Raw genomic sequence first — 19,457 nt, forward strand, 5'->3', positions numbered from 1 at the left:
TCCCCGTTATCGGCCATTTTTCGTCACTCACCTTGGCAACAAGCATGTTTACGGCGTGTTAACGTGGTTTTCTACCTAGTCTGGACAGGCCCTTAATTTTAGTTTTTGACGTTTGCAGCAAAAAGATCATGATTTGAGTGCTTGAATGGTGGAAACCCAATCTGTAAATAGCTGCAATGGAGTTTGTGAGTACTTATAAACGTACACTAGATTTGGGATAATACCTAAATGTATAGAAGCTACTTGACATGCAAATCACCGCGAATGGTGTGGTTTGGCTCTTAGAAAGAGTTAAGAGTGACTGAAATTCGACAATTTGCTGTCTCCGAATAGTGTTATTTAATAACTTGTAACTCGAGTTGAAAAGAGCACATGTAGCACTTCTATCCTCACCAGACGATTGTTCATCTGATGTGCTACCTCTTAGATAATGCATTGGGATATTGGACTGATGAAGGATGCAGCACATCGACAACATCAAGGAATAGAACACTATGCGAATGTGATCATCTCACTAATTTCGCGATGCTGTTTGTAAGTCTCTACTGACAAGAAGTGTTCTGTTTTCTGATGATCACTTAGTGCGTGAAATTCGGAGTAAAGCACTTTTTTCATCCTATTATTATTGTTTGAACTACTAGCTCTGCCTTTCGGTATTGAGCACTGTCTTGGACAGCCTGGAGCCTCTCTGTTTTGTAAGTCTGTACTATGCGAGTTACTTCGAAGTACAGTCAACTTCGCTTATAACGACACTCGGCGGGGCATCAAACAGGTGTCCTTATTCGCGAAGTGTCGTTATACCCGAAGTCTCATTTCATTATAATTATTATTATGCATTGCAGTGGGATGGGACTTTGCTCTGGGCATGGAAATTCTGTCGTTATTCGCGAATTGTCGTTATATCCGCAGTCGTTTTTAGCGAAGTTGACTGTAGTTGAAAGGGGAATTTGATATTCTTCTTGGATGTTGAGCCAATGTAATCATGGATCAGGGGCCCGTGTATCTGGTCCCCCTTTCAGGGGGCGCACGGCCGCTTATGTGTAGGATGGCTGGTGTGTAGGATGGCTGGTGTGTAGGATGGCTGGTGCTTGTCATTTATAGTCGCTAGGTGCATGCTGAACCTTGGTGGAAGTTTGTATGGGGCCGGGGGTGCACGTGACCCCGTGCTCCATGCGGGCTACACACCTGTGGATAAATGGTGGAAGGACCAAATGTTACGAGTTATGGCCAACTGTACACCAAGGTAACTTGATCATATACAGTCAGCAAGTGCGACAAAAAGGCACAAAACTGACAGGGACTTTCCTAGTCTGAGCCTTTACAAGCTGGAAGGTGGTTGATTTGCGCCACATAGATGTGCTGGAGCTAGGTGTCATGTCGTTGAATGTCTCTGTACCTAGTGTCAGTTTTGTGCCTTTTTCTCGCACTAGCTGACTACGTATAATCTAGGTACTATGGGGGACAGGTGATCAAACTCGTAACATTTGGTGGACAGGTGATCAAACTCATAACATTTGGTGGACAGGTGATCAAACTCATAACGTTTGGTGGACAGGTGATCAAACTCATAACATTTGGTGGACAGGTGATCAAACTCATAACATTTGGTGGACAGGTGATCAAACTCTTAACATTTGGTGGACAGGTGATCAAACTCATAACATTTGGTGGACAGTTGATCAAATTCGTAACATTTGGTCCATCTTTTATCTACCGTTGATTGTCTTCATTCTGAAGTGGATGAGATAGAGAAGTGAACCAAAGCATATTGCCTCTGAGATAGAGAAATAGAAAGTGCTGAAGGTACTAGATGACCTAAGTGCTATTGCCACAGCCACCATCGCATGCTGCGTCTCGGCAGCTGATGACTGGTATGATGCTGTGTTTTAGATAGAACAGCAGCAGAGAGTATTCCAAAGCAGTCACAAGGACAGGAGATGTGCTGGAGCAGTTGAGGGGGAATTTTAAGAAGGGTTGCGCCAAGTTTTTATTCCAAAACCCGTTGTCCGTTGAACGCACCTAAAAGCAGAAGTGTTAGGTACCTCCTCCCGTACCTTTTCTAGCTGGCCTGCATGCACTTGCATACGCACCTTTTGTCTCCTTTTGCTCCGTTGGCCTGGGTAGCTACTTGCGCGCCCGTATTTGCCATAGCTACCCAGGCCCTTTATCTTGCCGTTTAGACTTGATCTCTTTCTCTCTTTTCTCACTCTTCAATGTAGTCGTTTCGTTCGTCTTGGTCTCTTGTCTCGTCGTCTACTAGTATAATAAATGTCGTTCCCACTAACCTGTTCCCGTTGTAATGTCTGGATACGTTGTCAGTCGTCCTGTTTCGAACTCAACATTGGCGCCCGATTATTGATCGACCCACGACCCTGAGATCATCCCATGCCCAGCCGTCCTCAACCGCCATTCGTTTCGTCTATGTCAACCTCGTCTCGTCCATGTCAGTCTCGTCTCTCCTACGCCAACCTCGTCTCGTCTCTATCAACCTCGTCCCTCCTACGCCAACATCGTCTCGTCTATATCAACCTCGTGTCGTTCAAGCCATGCAGGTCAGCTACCTTTCTCTCTTTCTTTTTTTTTTGTATGCGTTCCTTCTTCGTCAAATTTATTTTCGTGAATTTTGTTTGTAGTGTGTGTGCGCGCGGGTGTCCTTCATTAATATTAGGGGTCCGATCATGGTGAGCCACGCTCTCTTATTTATGTCGTATATTAAAGTGTAACTAGGCTCTATTAGCCGTGCAAAATACTAGTCATCAGAATAAAATTCAAGTCCCTCGTCGAACTCCAATAGTTATTTTTTGGGCCATGTTTTGAAGGGGCGTTTGGGCCCGTTGTTATTGGCAATGTACACACTATCGTATGAGTAGTACAGGAATGTTGACGGTTGTAATGATCTGTAGTGCATTTTTTAGTCCACACTTTTGTGAGGCCCGTGCGTTGTGTGTGTGTGTGTGTGTGTGTGTGTGTGTGTTTTCTCCATCAGTCATTTTTTTTTAATTTTTCTCTCTTTTTTTTCTCTCCGCGAGGACGCGGGATGTTTTTTCATGGAGGGGTGGTATGTTAGGTACCTCCTCCCGTACCTTTTCTAGCTGGCCTGCATGCACTTGCGTACGCACCTTTTGTCTCCTTTTGCTCCGTTGGCCTGGGTAGCTACTTGCGCGCCCATATTTGCCATAGCTACCCAGGCCCTTTGCCGTTTAGACTTGATCTCTTTCTCTCTTTTCTCACTCTTCAATGTAGTCGTTTCGTTCGTCTTGGTCTCTTGTCTCGTCGTCTACTAGTATAATAAATGTCGTTCCCACTAACCTGTTCCCGTTGTAATGTCTGGATACGTTGTCAGTCGTCCTGTTTCGAACTCAACAGAAGGATAAAAAAATGGTCCAAACTACAAAAGAAACAACTAATTTTACACCATCCAAAATTGGTTGCTCCCACACTGGAGCTCGCGCTTTTTCCTTCCGACCCGACTTGAAACTTGACTTGAAACCTGTCGCGTACGCGATCTCCACATTTAATATTTGAAACCTAAAACATTTACACACGTTACTTAATTTCTCGCAGCACGTGAGCTCTCATGTTTTGATAACCAAGGCGCATGCTTGCGCTTCTGGGCCTTTTTTTCTTGCCTCGGTTTGGAAAAGAGAGAGAGAATCCCGAAGAGTTTGGAGTAATTGGAGTGTATGTGCCCTATGATTGGAGTGGCGGAAAGAGATCTAGAGTGTTAGATTTAGAGGCTGGTGAGAGAAGGTGCATGACCCGTATTTAGAGTAGTAGTCCATTGAGTGATCGTTTTATAAGTAAGGTACAATTCAGTCTTATTAGTCTCCCCGACAAAACTTGACTTGAAACTTGACTGACTCACGACTGCCATCCAGGGCAAACGAAAAGTCCATCGAACCGTCCACTCGGCAAACCTGCCAAAAAAGCATCACTCCCCGCTCAATACACCGTATTTCGGGGAAGTCACCCTCATCATTTGAGCTTGAGTAGGCTGAGGAAGATTGTGCCTGAAGAGCACGAGGGGAACAATATTACATGGGTTCATCGCGAAGGGGTTATTTTTTTTAACTTTTGGCACCATAACCCATATCTAATGGATGCATTGAGAGAGTAGGTCACTCGCTCTTTACACTTAGATTATTTTAACTCTCAACTGTTTCAGTTCACACTGGTTTCACTGTCTCAGTTCACACTGGTTTCACACCATTGTGACCATGATAATCATTAGAGAGGTTTCGACCCGCGTGATTGGTGCTCTTACGTGAACGTCAATTGTTTGCGTTGACGCGAGCTCAGAAAGAGCTTTCTTTTCACTCACAAAGCGACTGTTCAGTACATGGGGTAGTGGTCTACCAGAGCAATCACACTCGGTCTACCAGAGCAATCACACTCACCACCGTGGTGGTTTTCCAGAAATGAGTAGAAGCAAAAAAAAAACCCACACTCGCAGCCACAGAATAGATAAATAGCCGAAAAACATCTAAATCCATCAAAGAACCTCCAGCAAGCGGGAGAAAAGGCCGTGAAATCAACTGAAACAGCATGGCCAGTGGTGAGCATGGGTGACTGGGCAGCAGGGGAGCGCCTGAAAAACAATGACTCCCTACATTCCTAGCCGCGACCGCTCAACCGGGCTAGAGGAAAAACACGCCTTTCGGCCAAAAAACCTTTCTATTTTCATTAATTCCTGCCCCGCTGCCAGTCAGACCCAAGAATAGAGATAGCAAGGAATGGTATGTAATAACCGGTGTATGTCATAATCATAAGCCACACACATAGGCATAGATTGTCAAGAAGAACAGCGAACGACTCCCATGAAACCAGGGTGGGTGGGCGGGCAACTTCAACTACCACGAGGAAAAACAAAGACCACGATGGCAGGTTCAACGGAGTTGCGCAGAACAAGAGCAAATGCACGAAAATATTTGTGAGTGAAAAATACGTTTTTTGCACTCTTTCGCTACGCTCAGCCGTGAAAAAACAAAACGTTTCGCGTTGCTTGTGAAGCACGTCGTTGCGCTGACGACAGGAGCGAAAACTTCAAAAAGTGAAAAAAGTGATTTTTGGTGAGCTTAGAATTTGAAAGTAGGTTGAAGTAAGTTTTGTTGCAGTAGGGGTTCGGAGAAGTGTTGTGAGGCCGCGACGATGATGGATCAACACCAACAAGCTGTTTTTGTTGCTGCCGTGGGACTAGGTGGCCGAGCTCTGGCCCAATCTGCTTCAAGACATCATGGCATGTTTTGAAGAGGATTGGGCCAGAGCTACTTGAACCACTTGAACTTGAAGCAGCTCCAGGGGACTCCTGATTTGAGGCAGAAGTTGCTGGACTCACACTGGCAGACATCGCGATGGAATGAGCTACGCTGAAATTAAGACGTGCAATTCACAATTCGCCAACTTCTAGTAACTAATTGTACTTCCTCCTGTATCAGAAAGCAGAGAGGCCAAGCCAAGTGACTTTCCTTTTCTTTCGATCTCCGGCATGTTCCATCGTGACGCTTGCAGTCGGGATTCCCGCCAAAAGGCCAAAGTCGCACAAAATATTATTTATAGCTAGTTTAGGCAAAATCGACAAAATCGAGTCAATAATCCCAACCTGATAGCAAGGCTAAACTTGCAAAAACTAGCGTTCACGTCGAACGTGAGTTGACTTCAGCTCACGTCATGGACGGGAGTTTCGACGCCAAATTTGCCACACCGACGTGAAATTTCATGGTGTAGTGCAGAACAACGTGAAACGAAACCTCTCTACTGAGGGGTATTCTGAGGGGTATCATCATGGTGCAAGAGTCAGGAGCAGGCATGAAGTTGCCAAGTCTTCAGACTTGGGGCTATGCAGCAGCAGTTCCGGCGTGAATGATATAGAATAGAATTGGGGACTTAAGGGATGGAGTTAGTCATTTATTCGCAGAATTGGTATTTGCCATCGCCCTCCCCAAATTTGTTTCATAGCTTGGTTAGCAGATTTTAATTATTTTCTCTGTTGTCTTGAAAGGTACCTGACTATGAGGACAATGGCCTAAAATGGGTGTCCATAATTGGATGTGGGACTTCAATGCTGGCTATTGTTTCCACAATTCTTCTCATCCTCATAATTCCGTGAGTACATCGGGAGGATACTGGCTTTGTGTAAGCATCTCAAAGATGTTCATTTAGTGTGTTTGTTTAATTTCCAATGAAGAAAGAAAATGTTTAGTAACTCATATTTTAGTCTTGCCTATAGACACCTGGTCATCACAGAGGAGCATTGGGAGAAGGTACAGAGTTCAGACATCTGGCCGGGTGATATTTCGGTCTGAGAATGGCGCTTTAAAGCAGACCACATAACTCAGTAGAGGTGGGTTCATCTCTGAATCCACTCGCATGTCCATTTGTACAACCTGTTTTACCCTAGTTCCACACAATGCACCTATTTCGCGCTTACACGCAAATGCTGATCCATTCGAATCCTCTGGACTACCCAACACTAAAGATTGTCCAATCATGGAGTCACTTAAGGCTCTTTCATGACCATTCTTTCCCGATTCTGAACAACACACTACACTCGGACGCCTCTTATCCGGGCACCTTGGGACCGGGCACTGCCCGTATCTCAGATTTGCCCGTATTTCAGGATAACTCATCTACTATGTATCATATCATTCGTTGAAGAAGTTTATTTGGCAACCATTGCACATGTTAAGGATACCAACATGATCGATCGATAACGACGTGTGGATTACACAGGTTGATGGTGACAAAATAAGCACTTGTGCATACGAAAAAAAGTTCAAACCCCCAAATTCGAAGCATTTTACCATAGGAACCCAAGCTGAAGGTGCCCGGTAGAGAGACGTGCCCGTATCTGAGGCGTCCGGATAAGAGACGTTTGAGTGTACTTCCAATCGCCACCACTTCCTCCTCTCTCTCTCTCTGCTATCCATTGCTATTCATAAACAGCCGCTCAATAACTAAAAAAGGTGCATAAACTTAGCATCATAGCCCAAACCTTGCTACCAGACATCATATGCATCTGTAAGACTTCAAGTGCCTCTCCGCATTATCTCCATTCTCCATCAATGAATTATTATAAGCATGATATTGATGAGTGTTAACGTGCAACAGTTAGCACAATAATGACTGCTGTGGTACTGACATTCAACGACTTGACATTGAGCTCCATCACATCTTGAATTCGCACGCAAACAGCATTCCAACTTGGAAAGTTTTGGAAAGTTCTAAGTCGTTGGTTCTAGTCATTGGTTCTAGGTCCTTGAATGTCAGTACCACAGCAGTCATTATTGTGTGATTGCGCCCGGGGAATTCATTATACGAGCTCGTGTGGTCATGTTATAACCCCTATTTATCGTTATCGCCGTGGTTGCCTATCGCCCACTCTCTTCACGTCATTGGCTGCTGTTTCCACTGAGTTTTGAGATGTAGCAATAAATCCTGTGTGAGTGTTCAAAGTTTGCTGGATGAGATTACTTTGAGCATCAGAATTGGCTGGCCTCTTTCGTCCACTGGTCGCTCTCTCGTGTACATGGGATACCATGTGAAGACAAGTACTAACTTTACAAGCACCATCTTGATTTGGTGATTGAGCGTACCCAAAACCAGTGCATCAGTACAAGATCACGGATAATGTGTTTGAAGCTTACACAGGCAGTCTCAAGTGCATGTTCTGGAAAGAGACTGCAACTTCAGCCAATCACTGGAACTTGGCATCCGAGTTTTTCAAAGTTTTACACTTTGTTTCTGGGCTCGTTTCTAGGCTGACATTTGATTTCACCTTTCACGTTACTTTAATAGCGTCCCTATTGCTAATTTCTGTGACAGGGCAATTATTTGGTGGTGTATATTTCTTGATGCGACTTTCAATATGAATGATAAATTCAATGTTATCACCCACACGCACATCAAGCAAGTGGAAGTTGGGGTTGCCGAGCTGCTGCGCCTGGATGATATCAAGTGTTTTGTAACAGAATTTGTAATCAGCGAATTGTTTGCAACAATGCATTTATACCCGGGCGGCCCCGCAAAGCGGGATTGTAGAAAATTCTGTTACAATGCTGGTAAATGGTAGGCAGTGCAAGAGATTAAGGCCAATGATCCTAACTAATGCTGCTGTGCCCTTGTGGGGCACGGCTGTGCGCAGGTAGTCAAATGACTGCTGGGACCGGACGGTCCTGCTGTATGCTGGGGCCAATTGGCCCAGCTGCTGGACACAATGTGTCTATGCTGGGACCATGTGGTCCTAACTAATGCTGCTGTGCCCATGTGGGGCACAGCTGTGCGCAGGTAGTCAAATGACTGCTGGGACCGGACAGTCCTGCTGTATGCTGGGGCCAATTGGCCCGGCTGCTGGACACAGTGTGTCTATGCTGGCACCAGCTGATCCTGCTGGGACCATGTGGTCCTAACTAATGCTGCTGGGACCATGTGGTCCTGCTACTGGGCAGCGCGTGCCGCCAGTGCTTGAAAGCTCATGCAGAGAATTGTTCCAAAATGCATTCAGCTGAGGGGCTTTGCTTGCTTCCCCAAGAAGAGTCAGTGGTTAGTAGCAACCCCGCTTATACACACTGCTCTTAGCCACTGCTCTTAGCCATATTTCCTTTCTTGCTTTCTTTCCGCGGTTGAGTAAACGCTGTGCTACATGCATGCAGATAGGCTTAGCAGTGACAGTGCGCAACACAATGCGTTTAAGAGTTTGAGTATGTGATCCAGGCTGGAGCAGAGATCCTTAATCGGGCAAGCTGCTGAGAGGTCATATTCCCACATAAGGGGGTGCAGAGTGCTTAGAGTATTTTGGGCAGGATTGATACAAAACCAGTGACCAGCAGCACGCGCATGCACACATGGCAGCGTAGCCGGCTCATTGCCCCCCAATAGGCAGGCCAGCCGACACGGAGGTACGTTTTGTACATGTCACTAGCCCAGCGGCCGGCCTTCTGGAGCTGCCAAGCTGAGGCATTCCTTCCGGCCATTGCAGTAGCCCCGCCGATCCTGAGGGAGTGACTGCTAACACCCGGACCTAGGGCTCTCGTCATCCAGTAGTTCACATCTTTGGCTGTGAAATATTGCTCACTTCGGATTATGAACAGCGGTGACGTCGTTGGCGTTGCGTGGCGGATAGCGTGGTACTTGCGCATTGCTTGGACAGGGCAGAGGTGGCTGCCGGACCATGGCTGCAAGATGACTTGAGCCAATGTGCCACGTTGGGAGGTCTTCGTTATCCCGAGTCGTATGCTGATCTGAGTCCCAGTGAGTGAGACTTGACCCAGGGTCAGAGTGCGGCCATTCGAAGCGGAGCGGGGAGAGGCGGCAGTATCCTCGCTCACTCTGAGCAATCCCGCAAAGGCTGTCATGAAGGCGGCCCAGAGCATGCACCTGTCCGATTCGCAGTAGTGGGAGCGCTGGATCACGGTCAAGAGCTGCTGCAGGTCTGATTGGGTGGTAGCCTGGCGTTGACATTGTGTCGGTGCTGCTTGCTGGCGGTGCTGCCATTGCTGACGCTCCGCTCCCTTCAGGGATGCTGTAACTCTATCGTGCTGAGTTGTGTGTGACGGCCCACCATGGCAGAGGAGGTAATACCTCACGGCGGATACATATACTCGGATGGTTGCGCTAGATCTGTGACCGGATACGCAGTGGGTGATGAATGCCAGCAAGTCATTTACCGACGGCCTACTCGGCTGGCATCCCAGTTGTGTACACAGCTTCAGATACGCCCCAGTCCCTGGCAGGTATGTGCGGGCAGAACTTGGGGCTACTGAGTCCCTAATTAAGTCGCCGGCCTTTATCAGTAGCGTCTGACGGAGATGATGTGCTCTATTGAAGTAGTCTGTTTGTTGGCGTTGGGCAGCCTGATGCGCCCATTGTTCTCCCCATAAAGAGAGCGCAATGGCAATTGGGTAGAGTTCCCGCCAGATAATGCTGCGAAATAGGCCATCCGACTGGTCTGCTGACCATGTGCCATAGAACCGTGCTGTGTTGTAAAGCCCTCCGAAACCGACGCCAGGCGTGTCAGTGAAGAGCTGAAGGCTGGGGGACTTGGACCAACTGATGTCTCTGAATAGGGCAATGCCATTCCATGGGAGCGCCGATTCGAGCAACTAGTATGATAGCTCTGCTCGGGACCGCTAGAGCTGAGCTGGCAAATGACTCCGCATGAAGCAAATGACTCTGAGTAGAGCCACCTAATGCTAAATATAAAGGTATGCATGACAGTTGAGAGCATATATTCTCATGGATTGTAAGAATACATTCTCGCGCCACATATATACTGGTACACACAGATTATAGACAGCAATAGCGACAACACACAAATTGAAGGGTAGTTGGCCGCAGCCAGATGTGAACCGAAGCACGAGTGAGGCATGAAAGCAAGCACTGAGAACAGAGTGTGTCTCAAATGGGAAAGATGTGCATGCGGATAACAGAAATAGGCCATGATGCAGAACCACTTGGGACCGTCAGATTAATTTTCCTGGACCGAGCCAGCCGGGAAAAAACCCTCGCGCCGACGGACGCAGTAGTGAGGGAAAAAACCGGGTGTATAACCCCAATGGCGATTTGGCATCATGTAGGCATGGCAAGCATATATTGGTAAGAGATAAAGAACACGCCCGATGCCATAATTATGCAACCGAAACATGTTGAGCGAGAAATACAACGTCATGTGTGCGCCAGAAACGTGAGTTGAGGTAGCGGGTGGGAGGGTGGGAAGGAAAGTGTGTGGGAACAAATGTTCCGCAAGTTGCATGCTCGAGAGTCAAAACAGCAATGACAGTGCAGAAGACCCGACTAGCGCATGCGCACGGGTCGGACCAGCTTCCGGGGCTGAAAGATGCATGATCAAGCGATGCCCACCCGATTTATTTGGCATGACACCAAGACATGCCCTCTTGCCCCAGGTGAGCATCCACAACATCAGGGTAGTCAAAAGCTGATCTAAGATTCTTGCTGAGGGTAGAATGCACAACACCCTTAGGACGTGATGCTGGTCTACCAACAGTTTGTTCAGGTAGTGTGTGCGTTGCATGCCTACAATGATGGACAACACTGCCCACGCTTCGGCCCAGGCCACTGTCTATACTCGACTCTCGCTTTTTCTGCTATGCTGGGGCCAGCACTACTGACCCATCCGAGTCGTTCTCGAGCCTGAAACGTTTGGCTGAGGGTTCAGCGGGCACTGCTGAGGGGCGCAGGAGCCTGAGGAGGAGTGCTAAATCTACGAACTCCCCTCGCAGCACTTTCTCCACCACTCTCGGCCACATGTGCAACACACAGGGGACGGGTGTGGGCATGTGGTGGAGATGCATGTACAGGCACGTCAGAGTCAAGCCTACCTAGTACCTGCCAGGTCTTGTGCGCAGTCAGGCGATATCAGCATCCGGCTCGCCAGAGTCGTCCCCGGAAATGGCTTCTCGGATGGAGGAGCGGTTTAGCTCGCGGATCTCCTGGTGCTGCTGTTTGAAAACGACTCATGATAGGCTAGCTAGAAAATTCGCACAACTGACTTGAACACTGCTGATATTGCAAGCCAAGGTGCTCAAACAAAAAAAATTTTTTCAGTGGTAATTTTTTTCTTTTTTTTCTTGTACACATATTATTAAAAAGAGTTGGCACCTATGAATTCAGGGGATGGCCCACGCCTGGTAAAAAGAAAAAGAAAGAAAAAAGAATGTCTGGCCCCTATGAATTCAGGGGATGGCCCACGCCTGGTAAAAAGAAAAAGAAAAAAAAGAAATCATATTAGGCCAAACTAAAGAAGGTGTGTGGTTCGACTAACATGGACATTTTTTTACGGGCGGGCGGGCGGATTTTTTTTTTTAATATATTTTTTAGTACATGTAAATACACTGTACTGCCTTTAGACACCCAGTACATCGGCATTATTACGCAGTGTTATGCCATACATGTTGTATAAAGGGATCACTGGCTAATACTTTGAAACATTGTGTAGCTCTGGAACGAGAAGAGAATAACTTCAAGCGGTGACTCTGACTGTCCAAATCATCAAGCAAATGAAGAACGATGCCAGTTGAAAGTAAGTTCGGGAACTACTTCGAAGTACAAATTGTACAATGTACCGGTACATGTATTGCTAGTTTGGTGTCGGCGTGCACGAATACATGGGCTTTTTCCATCGACGCTTCCTGCGCTTGCACACATGGAGCAGCAACTAACTTGCCGGTACAGGTGAAATATCGTTCCCAATACACGAGGAAAGTGCAATCTCGTCTGTCCTTCATCCCAAAACAGAAGGCCGTCCTTAATCTGGAACGAGGCAATCACTCTCAACCGGACGGTCACTTCAAAATAAGTCTCGCCAGTCTGCCGGTGGTCGTATCGAGTAGACTCTACTACCAGCACAAGGCAGCAGTCGTACCACTCACTGCACTGCACTGCAGTACAACTACAAGTCAAGTCCAAAAGGAGCCGCCTGCGTCCGCAGACTCACGCTGCACAGCACGTAGACGTGGACGTGTTCAGTCCACGTACGTCAGTCACACGACAGCCCGCCGAAAAAAAGTTACGGTCGGGGTGAAAAATGTACGGTCGGTCGGGTGAGTCGAACCACACACCTTCTTTAGTTTGGCCTTAACAAAGAAAACTAAAGAAAAAGAATGTTTGGCACCTATGAATTCAGGGGATGGCCCACGCCTGGTAAAAAGAAAAAGAAAAAAAGAAATCATAACAAAGAAAACTAACTAATAGCGAAAACAATACAGCCATATAACAAGAGGTGAGGGTTAACCCAGACGACACTCAGCATTCACTAGAGCTGAGGGGCACTCCAGCTGCTGATCCAAAGGTGCTCGCCTGGATCGATGACCTCTCAAGCTTGCAATCGCCGATCTGATGAGGGCAAACCCTAGGCGGCAACGAAGGTGAGCCATCACCATGGAGAACGGTTCCTTCCGCTTCTCGGCCAGCATTGATGCAATGCGCTTGAGGAAAGCAGAGGCAGCCTTGCCTTGACCACCGGAGGCACAAAACACCAAGGGGACGAACGATGCCTTCTCTACTTCCCTAACACGCTCTTCATAGTGTCGCCGTTTCTCCTTCTCGTGCTTAGTGAACGTGCTGTTGAGGGAGGGAGCGGTGTTCGATCGGACAAAAGGGTTAAATACCCGGACATCAAAGAATGTCCTCTCGAAACGGCCGCCCCACACCCCGCTGGCAGCAACATCTAGGCGGGCGCCATCCTCGCTGATTGCAGTACGATACCTCATCCGTTCCCCGGAAAGTGGCTGGAGAGACGGCTCCACACTTACGTCATGTGCGACGCGTGAAAGCAGTGAGGCGGTGATGTCTCGCAGCTCGTTATGCCGGAGTGACGGATACCCTCCAATAGGGCACGACAGGGCATGCGCGGTGCTGAATGCCTGACCACAGACGCAGGCGGACGGCAGCATTGGAGGGACCCAGCCATAGCGAACATGGATGGCGTCGCAAAAGCCAGCCTTGCTGAGGGAAAAGCCGTGGACTTTCAGTGGCCGGCACGTGAGCCAATTGGAGGCCCCCTTCAGCGAAGCAAGCTCCACACAACGCTGCAATTCCTGTGAAGCGGCTGAGTCGACGTCCTTGGCGATGGTTGACTCCTTATTCCGCTGTCGGCTGCGGACTTCGGACTTCCTGTGCAGCGTAAGCTGCGTGACGTCGGGCAGATAGGACATGCCAGAGAGGATTCCCTCAACCAGCGTTTGGGTGATGTGGCAGGATGAATGGAACTGTTCTGCTAACGAAGAGACGATGATTAGTCCCAGGCCACCCAAGCGACATGGTAGAGCCAGGATCTTCCGTTCGGCAGAGCCTGGAGAGGGGCGACCGAGGAGGGCTGGGAGTAGCAGGTGTACAACCGCCTGCTCCAAGGGCTCCAGCAGGGTAGCTGTGTTGGGTACTGTCCTGGCAACAAATGCCCAGCGATGCCGTAGTCCCACGCTTGTGCATGTGCCATTTTCCCACGCGCTTGGGGACGATGTACAATGACAGCCGGCGTTGCGGACTGCCTGCGAGGCGCTGGCCGCGAGTGCTTCTGTGGCATGATAACTTTGGTTTGCCCGTTGCAAACCTACATTTTACATCTCACGGATGCAGACTTTCTGTGAACTTGTCTGTTGGTGAAGGATAACTTATGTGAGGCATATTTCGATTGCATGTTTTTCTGTATTTTGTGAACTAGTTTACCGTGGACAGTGTGTAGATTTAAAAACCTGTCGGACGCATCACTCAGCTTCATAAGTAGTGTGTAGATGTCCACTAATTTCTTAGTGTTTAACCTTTCTGTAATAAAAATACAGGAATAATGTGAGGTCATGAAGTATGACGGCCAGTCAATGTAAGACCAGGATGATTTGTGTGTTTGGTTTTGTTTATTCCAGGAAACTGCGGCAGTCAATTCATCATCGGATCCTGCTTGGCTATGCCATTACACTGCTCATTTTCATCATACTATTCACTATCGCTCTCTATGATTCCAAGCTGAACAAGAGCAGTGGCGCTTGTAAAGCTGTTGCAGCCATTCTACAATATCTGATTCTGTGCGTCTTCATGTGGCTTTCGTTCGATGCCACTATACTCCATCAGAAGCTGGTTGTCGTGCTTGGGACAGACCCTGAAGCTTTGACGAAATGGCTTCTCATTTCAGTGTTCGGTAAGTACACTGTTTGTGAATTCGTAATGTTTGATGAACAAGTATCAGACAAAAGCTATTACTAGAATGAAGGTCGCAGACATCCTCACACAACATCCAACTTGATAGAAAATTACTGTAAACCGCCCAATATTACTAGCTCGTTGATGTAAAAAGTTGACGAGGAGACATTTAAACAAATGGCGAGGAGACAATAATTTGATGACCGCAATCAATAAGACAAGCTGAATTGACATTTATGTCTACTTTATCCATGCAGTGTAAAATGGTGGAGACAATGTGCAATAAAATGATGGAATTTTGAAGAAGGGCTGAGGCTTCCTGCAGCTTCATCTGTGAAAAGAATTCGGGTGGACACACCCATTCCCATAGCGCTGCACATCACATCCGAACCAGTTCCGTTATTTTTACAACGTTTCGGCACTTGGCCATCGTCAGGTAATAACAATGAATACCGTGGAAGCCACACAAGAGCAGTATATACGCAGAGTGTAGCGCCAAAAAAGATGCGAATTATGTCACCTAGTATGCAGAAGGGGGGGGGGGGCAGAGAGAGAGAAAAGGCGCAACTAGCACATCACGGAGGAGAAGCAGCAGAAGGTAGCGCGCATTGTGCTCTGTGAATGGCGTTACACAGAGTGTAGCGCCAAAAAATAAAATGATGCGAGTTATGTCACCTCTATACAGAGGGGGGCGGGGGAGAGAGAAGGTGCAACTGTGCACATCACGGAGAAGAAGAGCGCGCCGTTGTGCTCTACGAAGTGAGGGTACATGCCAAATAATTATGGTGTTAATTCTAGCACAGGAGGGGAGCACGGAGCCCCATGAGTCAATGCACTATGAGGTTAAACTTCCATGCCAAACTGTTACCACCAGGGACGCGACGAGGCATCAGGAACAGAATGGATTTGAGTGACCCGCCTCATATTATAATTATTCAGTGATATTGAAGTAGCAGCAGGGGAAGCTGAGAAAATTCACAACAAATCCCATCCGGTGCTTATGTTCACATGGGGCTTGGCATCACGAATCTCAATCGCCTCGCGCAGTTTGCGACGGGCTCGATCAGGCTCTCTTCCTATCACTTCAACTGCAGAGAATGCACTTTGCCCATAGTTAAGCTTACATCCAGGGTGAGTGGTACGAAAATGTTGGCCCCATGGCTTGTCGAGTTCCTGGCGTCTTGCCTCACCATTATGTTCTTCCAGGCGAGTTTCCAGAAAGCGGCCGGTCTCACCAACATATTGTTCCGGACATTCTTTGCACTTCAGCTGATATACACCATTCTTCTGCATACATACATCCTGTCCCCCGGATATACACGAGATACACGGCCCCTTTGGGCGACCTCTCTTTTTCTGAGTCGGTTGTAGCGGATTTGCAGCCTTGACACATAGAGGAGGAACGAGGGCGGAGCGACACAATGTGCGCCTCAGGCTACCAGTGTGCTCTTATACGACTCTAACCGGAATTTTATACTTTCTGATTGCTTTATTCACTGCTTGATGTACTTTATCTGACTTATATGGAAGCTTTAGAAATGTGCAGCATGGGTTGGCATGGCGACGACGCTTTGGCCTTATGGAGGCAGTGCGTGCCTCTTCAATGATTCTCTCCGGGTAATTGTTCAATCTTAATTGTTCATGAACCCTCGCTTCACTTTCTGCACGCATTCTGGTATTCGATGAGAGCCTCTGAGCTCTTAGGAATTGTGACGAAGCAACTGCCAATTTGATATGGTGGGGAACTGCCGAAGTATAATCAATGAGTAGACCACTAGCACATGCCTTCTGGTACAGCTTGCATGCCAGCTTGCCTTCCTGCATCATAATTGTGATATCCATATAATTTATGGAGCCACTCACCTCGCTGAGCTCATATGTGAAGTTGATACTTGGGTGTGCAGAGTTGAAATGCTGCACAAACCGCATCAAGCTCTCTCTGCCGTGGGTCCATAGCAGCAGGATATCGTCGATGTAGCGTTTGTAGAGGAGCGGTACTAACGGAGAATCCTGCAGAAGCCTGGCCTCAACCGTATGCATGAATAGAATCGCAAATGGGGGTGCAAGATTGTTACCCATTGCAACCCCGTCCACTTGGTGATAGATCTGATGGCCGAATCTGAAATAGTTGTGGCTGAGAACAAACAGCAGCAGATTCCGTACCCCGCTCACACTCTAGAGCACAATGCGCGCTACCTTCTGCTGCTTCTCCTCCGTGATGTGCTAGTTGCGCCTTTTCTCTCTCTCTGTCCCCCCTTCTGCATACTAGGTGACATAATTCGCATCTTTTTTGGCGCTACACTCTGCGTATATACTGCTCTTGTGTGGCTTCCACGGTATTCATTGTTATTACCTGACGATGGCCAAGTGCCGAAACGTTGTAAAAATAACGGAACTGGTTCGGATGTGATGTGCAGCGCTATGGGAATGGGTGTGTCCACCCGAATTCTTTTCAAAAATGATGGAAGTAGGAAGAAATAGTTTAGAGAAAAATTTGAAAAAAATAGGTTATATGATAACATAGGAGGGGAAGGTGAGCGCAACCATGATGATGATACTGGCAAGACCATTGGACAATGCGGTCAAACCACGATGCATGGACGCAAAACAACATTCCATACAACTTATGTGGCTGAAAGATGCGAAGATCAATTAAAGGGGAAGCTGTAATTTTGCTTTGCGTCCTTGAATCGTGGTTTGACCCTATTGTCCAATGGTCTTGCCAGTATCATAATCGACATGCATGTACATCCGCCAACATCTTTCAAAGCTGAAACTTTCAGCTCGTGCTTGTCTTGGTTGCGCTCACCTTCCCCTCTATGTTATCATATAACTTAGAACATTCCAAGTTGGAAGACTGTTGGAGAAAAAATAGGATTCAAACAAGTTTTTTTCGCCTGAATCCGATTTTTCTAGATGCATATTTCCACATGGGAGGCATGCTTGAAGAATCACATTGCTATGACAATTCCAAAGGAAATGGTGAGGCTGACAGCACCAGTCCAAATGGGATACTTCAACTAATCTCTTCTAAGATGCTTCTCAAAAAGGTGATCAGAACCATTCGAACGCACCCTTAGCCTCGACTTTGGGAAACGTGGAACCACACGTATTGATGATCCAGATTTTGTATTAAAGGGGAAGTGCATCGATTTTTCGAGTATGGTCCAGAAGAAAGACAATTTGATATCGGTTCGAATGGCATGTCTCTCGCTTCCATACGATAAGCCAAACTTGCCAAATCGCCAATTGTATACTCACGTTGCCATAGCGACTAGCGCAGTGATGACGTACGAAAGGCTTAGCTCCACCACAGAGAAGGTCAATCACTGCAGAATTTGGTCATTTTCATTTGGTTTATTGTATTCACGAAGTGAAAGAAGGGCTGGGTTCAATGCTGTTAGTGCAGTGAACTGTTTGTTAGTAGTCCTCTCGGTTGTGTACTGGGACGTGACACCGACAGGAGAAAGCTGGATTGCGGAGACACCAGCAGACAAGCGAAAATAGTGACGAACAAAATGCTGAAATCTTGGTTGGGACAAATCAGACGTTCAGCATTTCCCCCAACCAAGGACCATGCAGTTTGCTCTTTCCACTTCCTGAAGATGAATGTGATGCTTCCTGGCGACTCTACTATCTCTCGTAACATCTTCTGAAGCCAGGTGAGACGACGGGTGGTGGAGATTGACGAATGAAATAATGTCGTAGGTTTGAAAGTTTGCTGAAAATGTCTCAGGAGAGATGGCGAATTCCAAGCATCTTGTCCTGGAGGAAACCATTTCCTAGGCACAGTCAGCCTAGGGAAATGCATGAGAAGGGCGATAAATAGTTAACGGCACTAACAGCATTGAACACAGCACTTCTTTCACATCGTGAATACAATAATACAATTGAAAATGACCAATTTCTGCAGTGATCGACCTTCTCTGTGGAGAAGCTAAGCCTTTCATACGTCATCACTGCGCTGGTCGCTATGGCAACGTGAGCATACAATTGGCGATTTGGCAAGTTCGGCTTATCGTATGGAAGCGAGAGATATGCAATTCGAACCGATATCAAATTGTCTTTCTTCTGGACCCTACTCGAAAAATCGATGCACTTCCCCTTTAACATAAAACATTCTTTGTGTGCATTTGTTTATCCTCTTACCAGCAACCCCCTTCATCATTGTAGGCATCACGGCTGGTGCAACGCAATTTAAGGCATACTCGGACGAGACGTGAGTTGAAGAGAATGAAATATTTATAAGAAGAAAAGAGGACCAGAGAGCTACAAATATATATTATCCACTAACACCACCAGTTACTTTACAATCAGCTCATGCGATAACATTGCACAACACTGACCAATGCTACTGACGTTCCACACCTAACTTGCAATCAGCTCAAGCACATCTTGAATGCGCACCCCAACAGCCTTCCAACTTGGAAGCTTCTAAGTTATAGAAATAACGTAAGGACGTCAGTAATGTCGGTCAGTGTTGTGCAATTTTATCACATGAGCTGATTGTAAAGTAACTGGTGGTGTTAGTGGATAATATATATATATGGCCGAAACAGCTTGCTGTCTACAGCATTGGGTATCACGCTCCTCGGCTTTCGCCTTGTTGAGCACTCTCAGTAGGCTGCTCTAGTGCTGCTGCATCGCGCAATGCCCGCTACATTTTGTAGTTTGAGCACTCTGGCGCTAGAGCGACGAGCTACCTTAATGTCTGTGGTGCCTCCTTTGCACCATGGCTGGTAGCTCGGCCTATTTAGCTCGTAGCTGTACTGATGAGGCCTTTATGGCCGAAACAGCTTGCTGTCTACAGC

The 19,457-nt window shown here is 47.2% G+C and overlaps 1 protein-coding gene across 1 annotated transcript in view; it reads left to right on the plus strand.

Annotated features, from left to right (window-relative positions):
* LOC135816233 (adhesion G-protein coupled receptor G7-like) overlaps positions 1-19,457 on the plus strand; it is a 115,075-nt gene that overhangs the window by 53,690 nt on the left and 41,928 nt on the right. Inside the window, exons 16-19 of the mRNA XM_065329641.1 lie at positions 428-534; positions 5,999-6,102; positions 14,373-14,644; positions 18,799-18,865. Coding sequence (XP_065185713.1) covers positions 428-534; positions 5,999-6,102; positions 14,373-14,644; positions 18,799-18,865 — 550 coding nt within the window. The remainder of the gene's footprint in view (positions 1-427; positions 535-5,998; positions 6,103-14,372; positions 14,645-18,798; positions 18,866-19,457) is intronic.

This window comes from Sycon ciliatum, chromosome 4 (assembly GCF_964019385.1).
Source record: "Sycon ciliatum chromosome 4, ocSycCili1.1, whole genome shotgun sequence".
Lineage (NCBI taxonomy): Eukaryota > Metazoa > Porifera > Calcarea > Leucosolenida > Sycettidae > Sycon > Sycon ciliatum.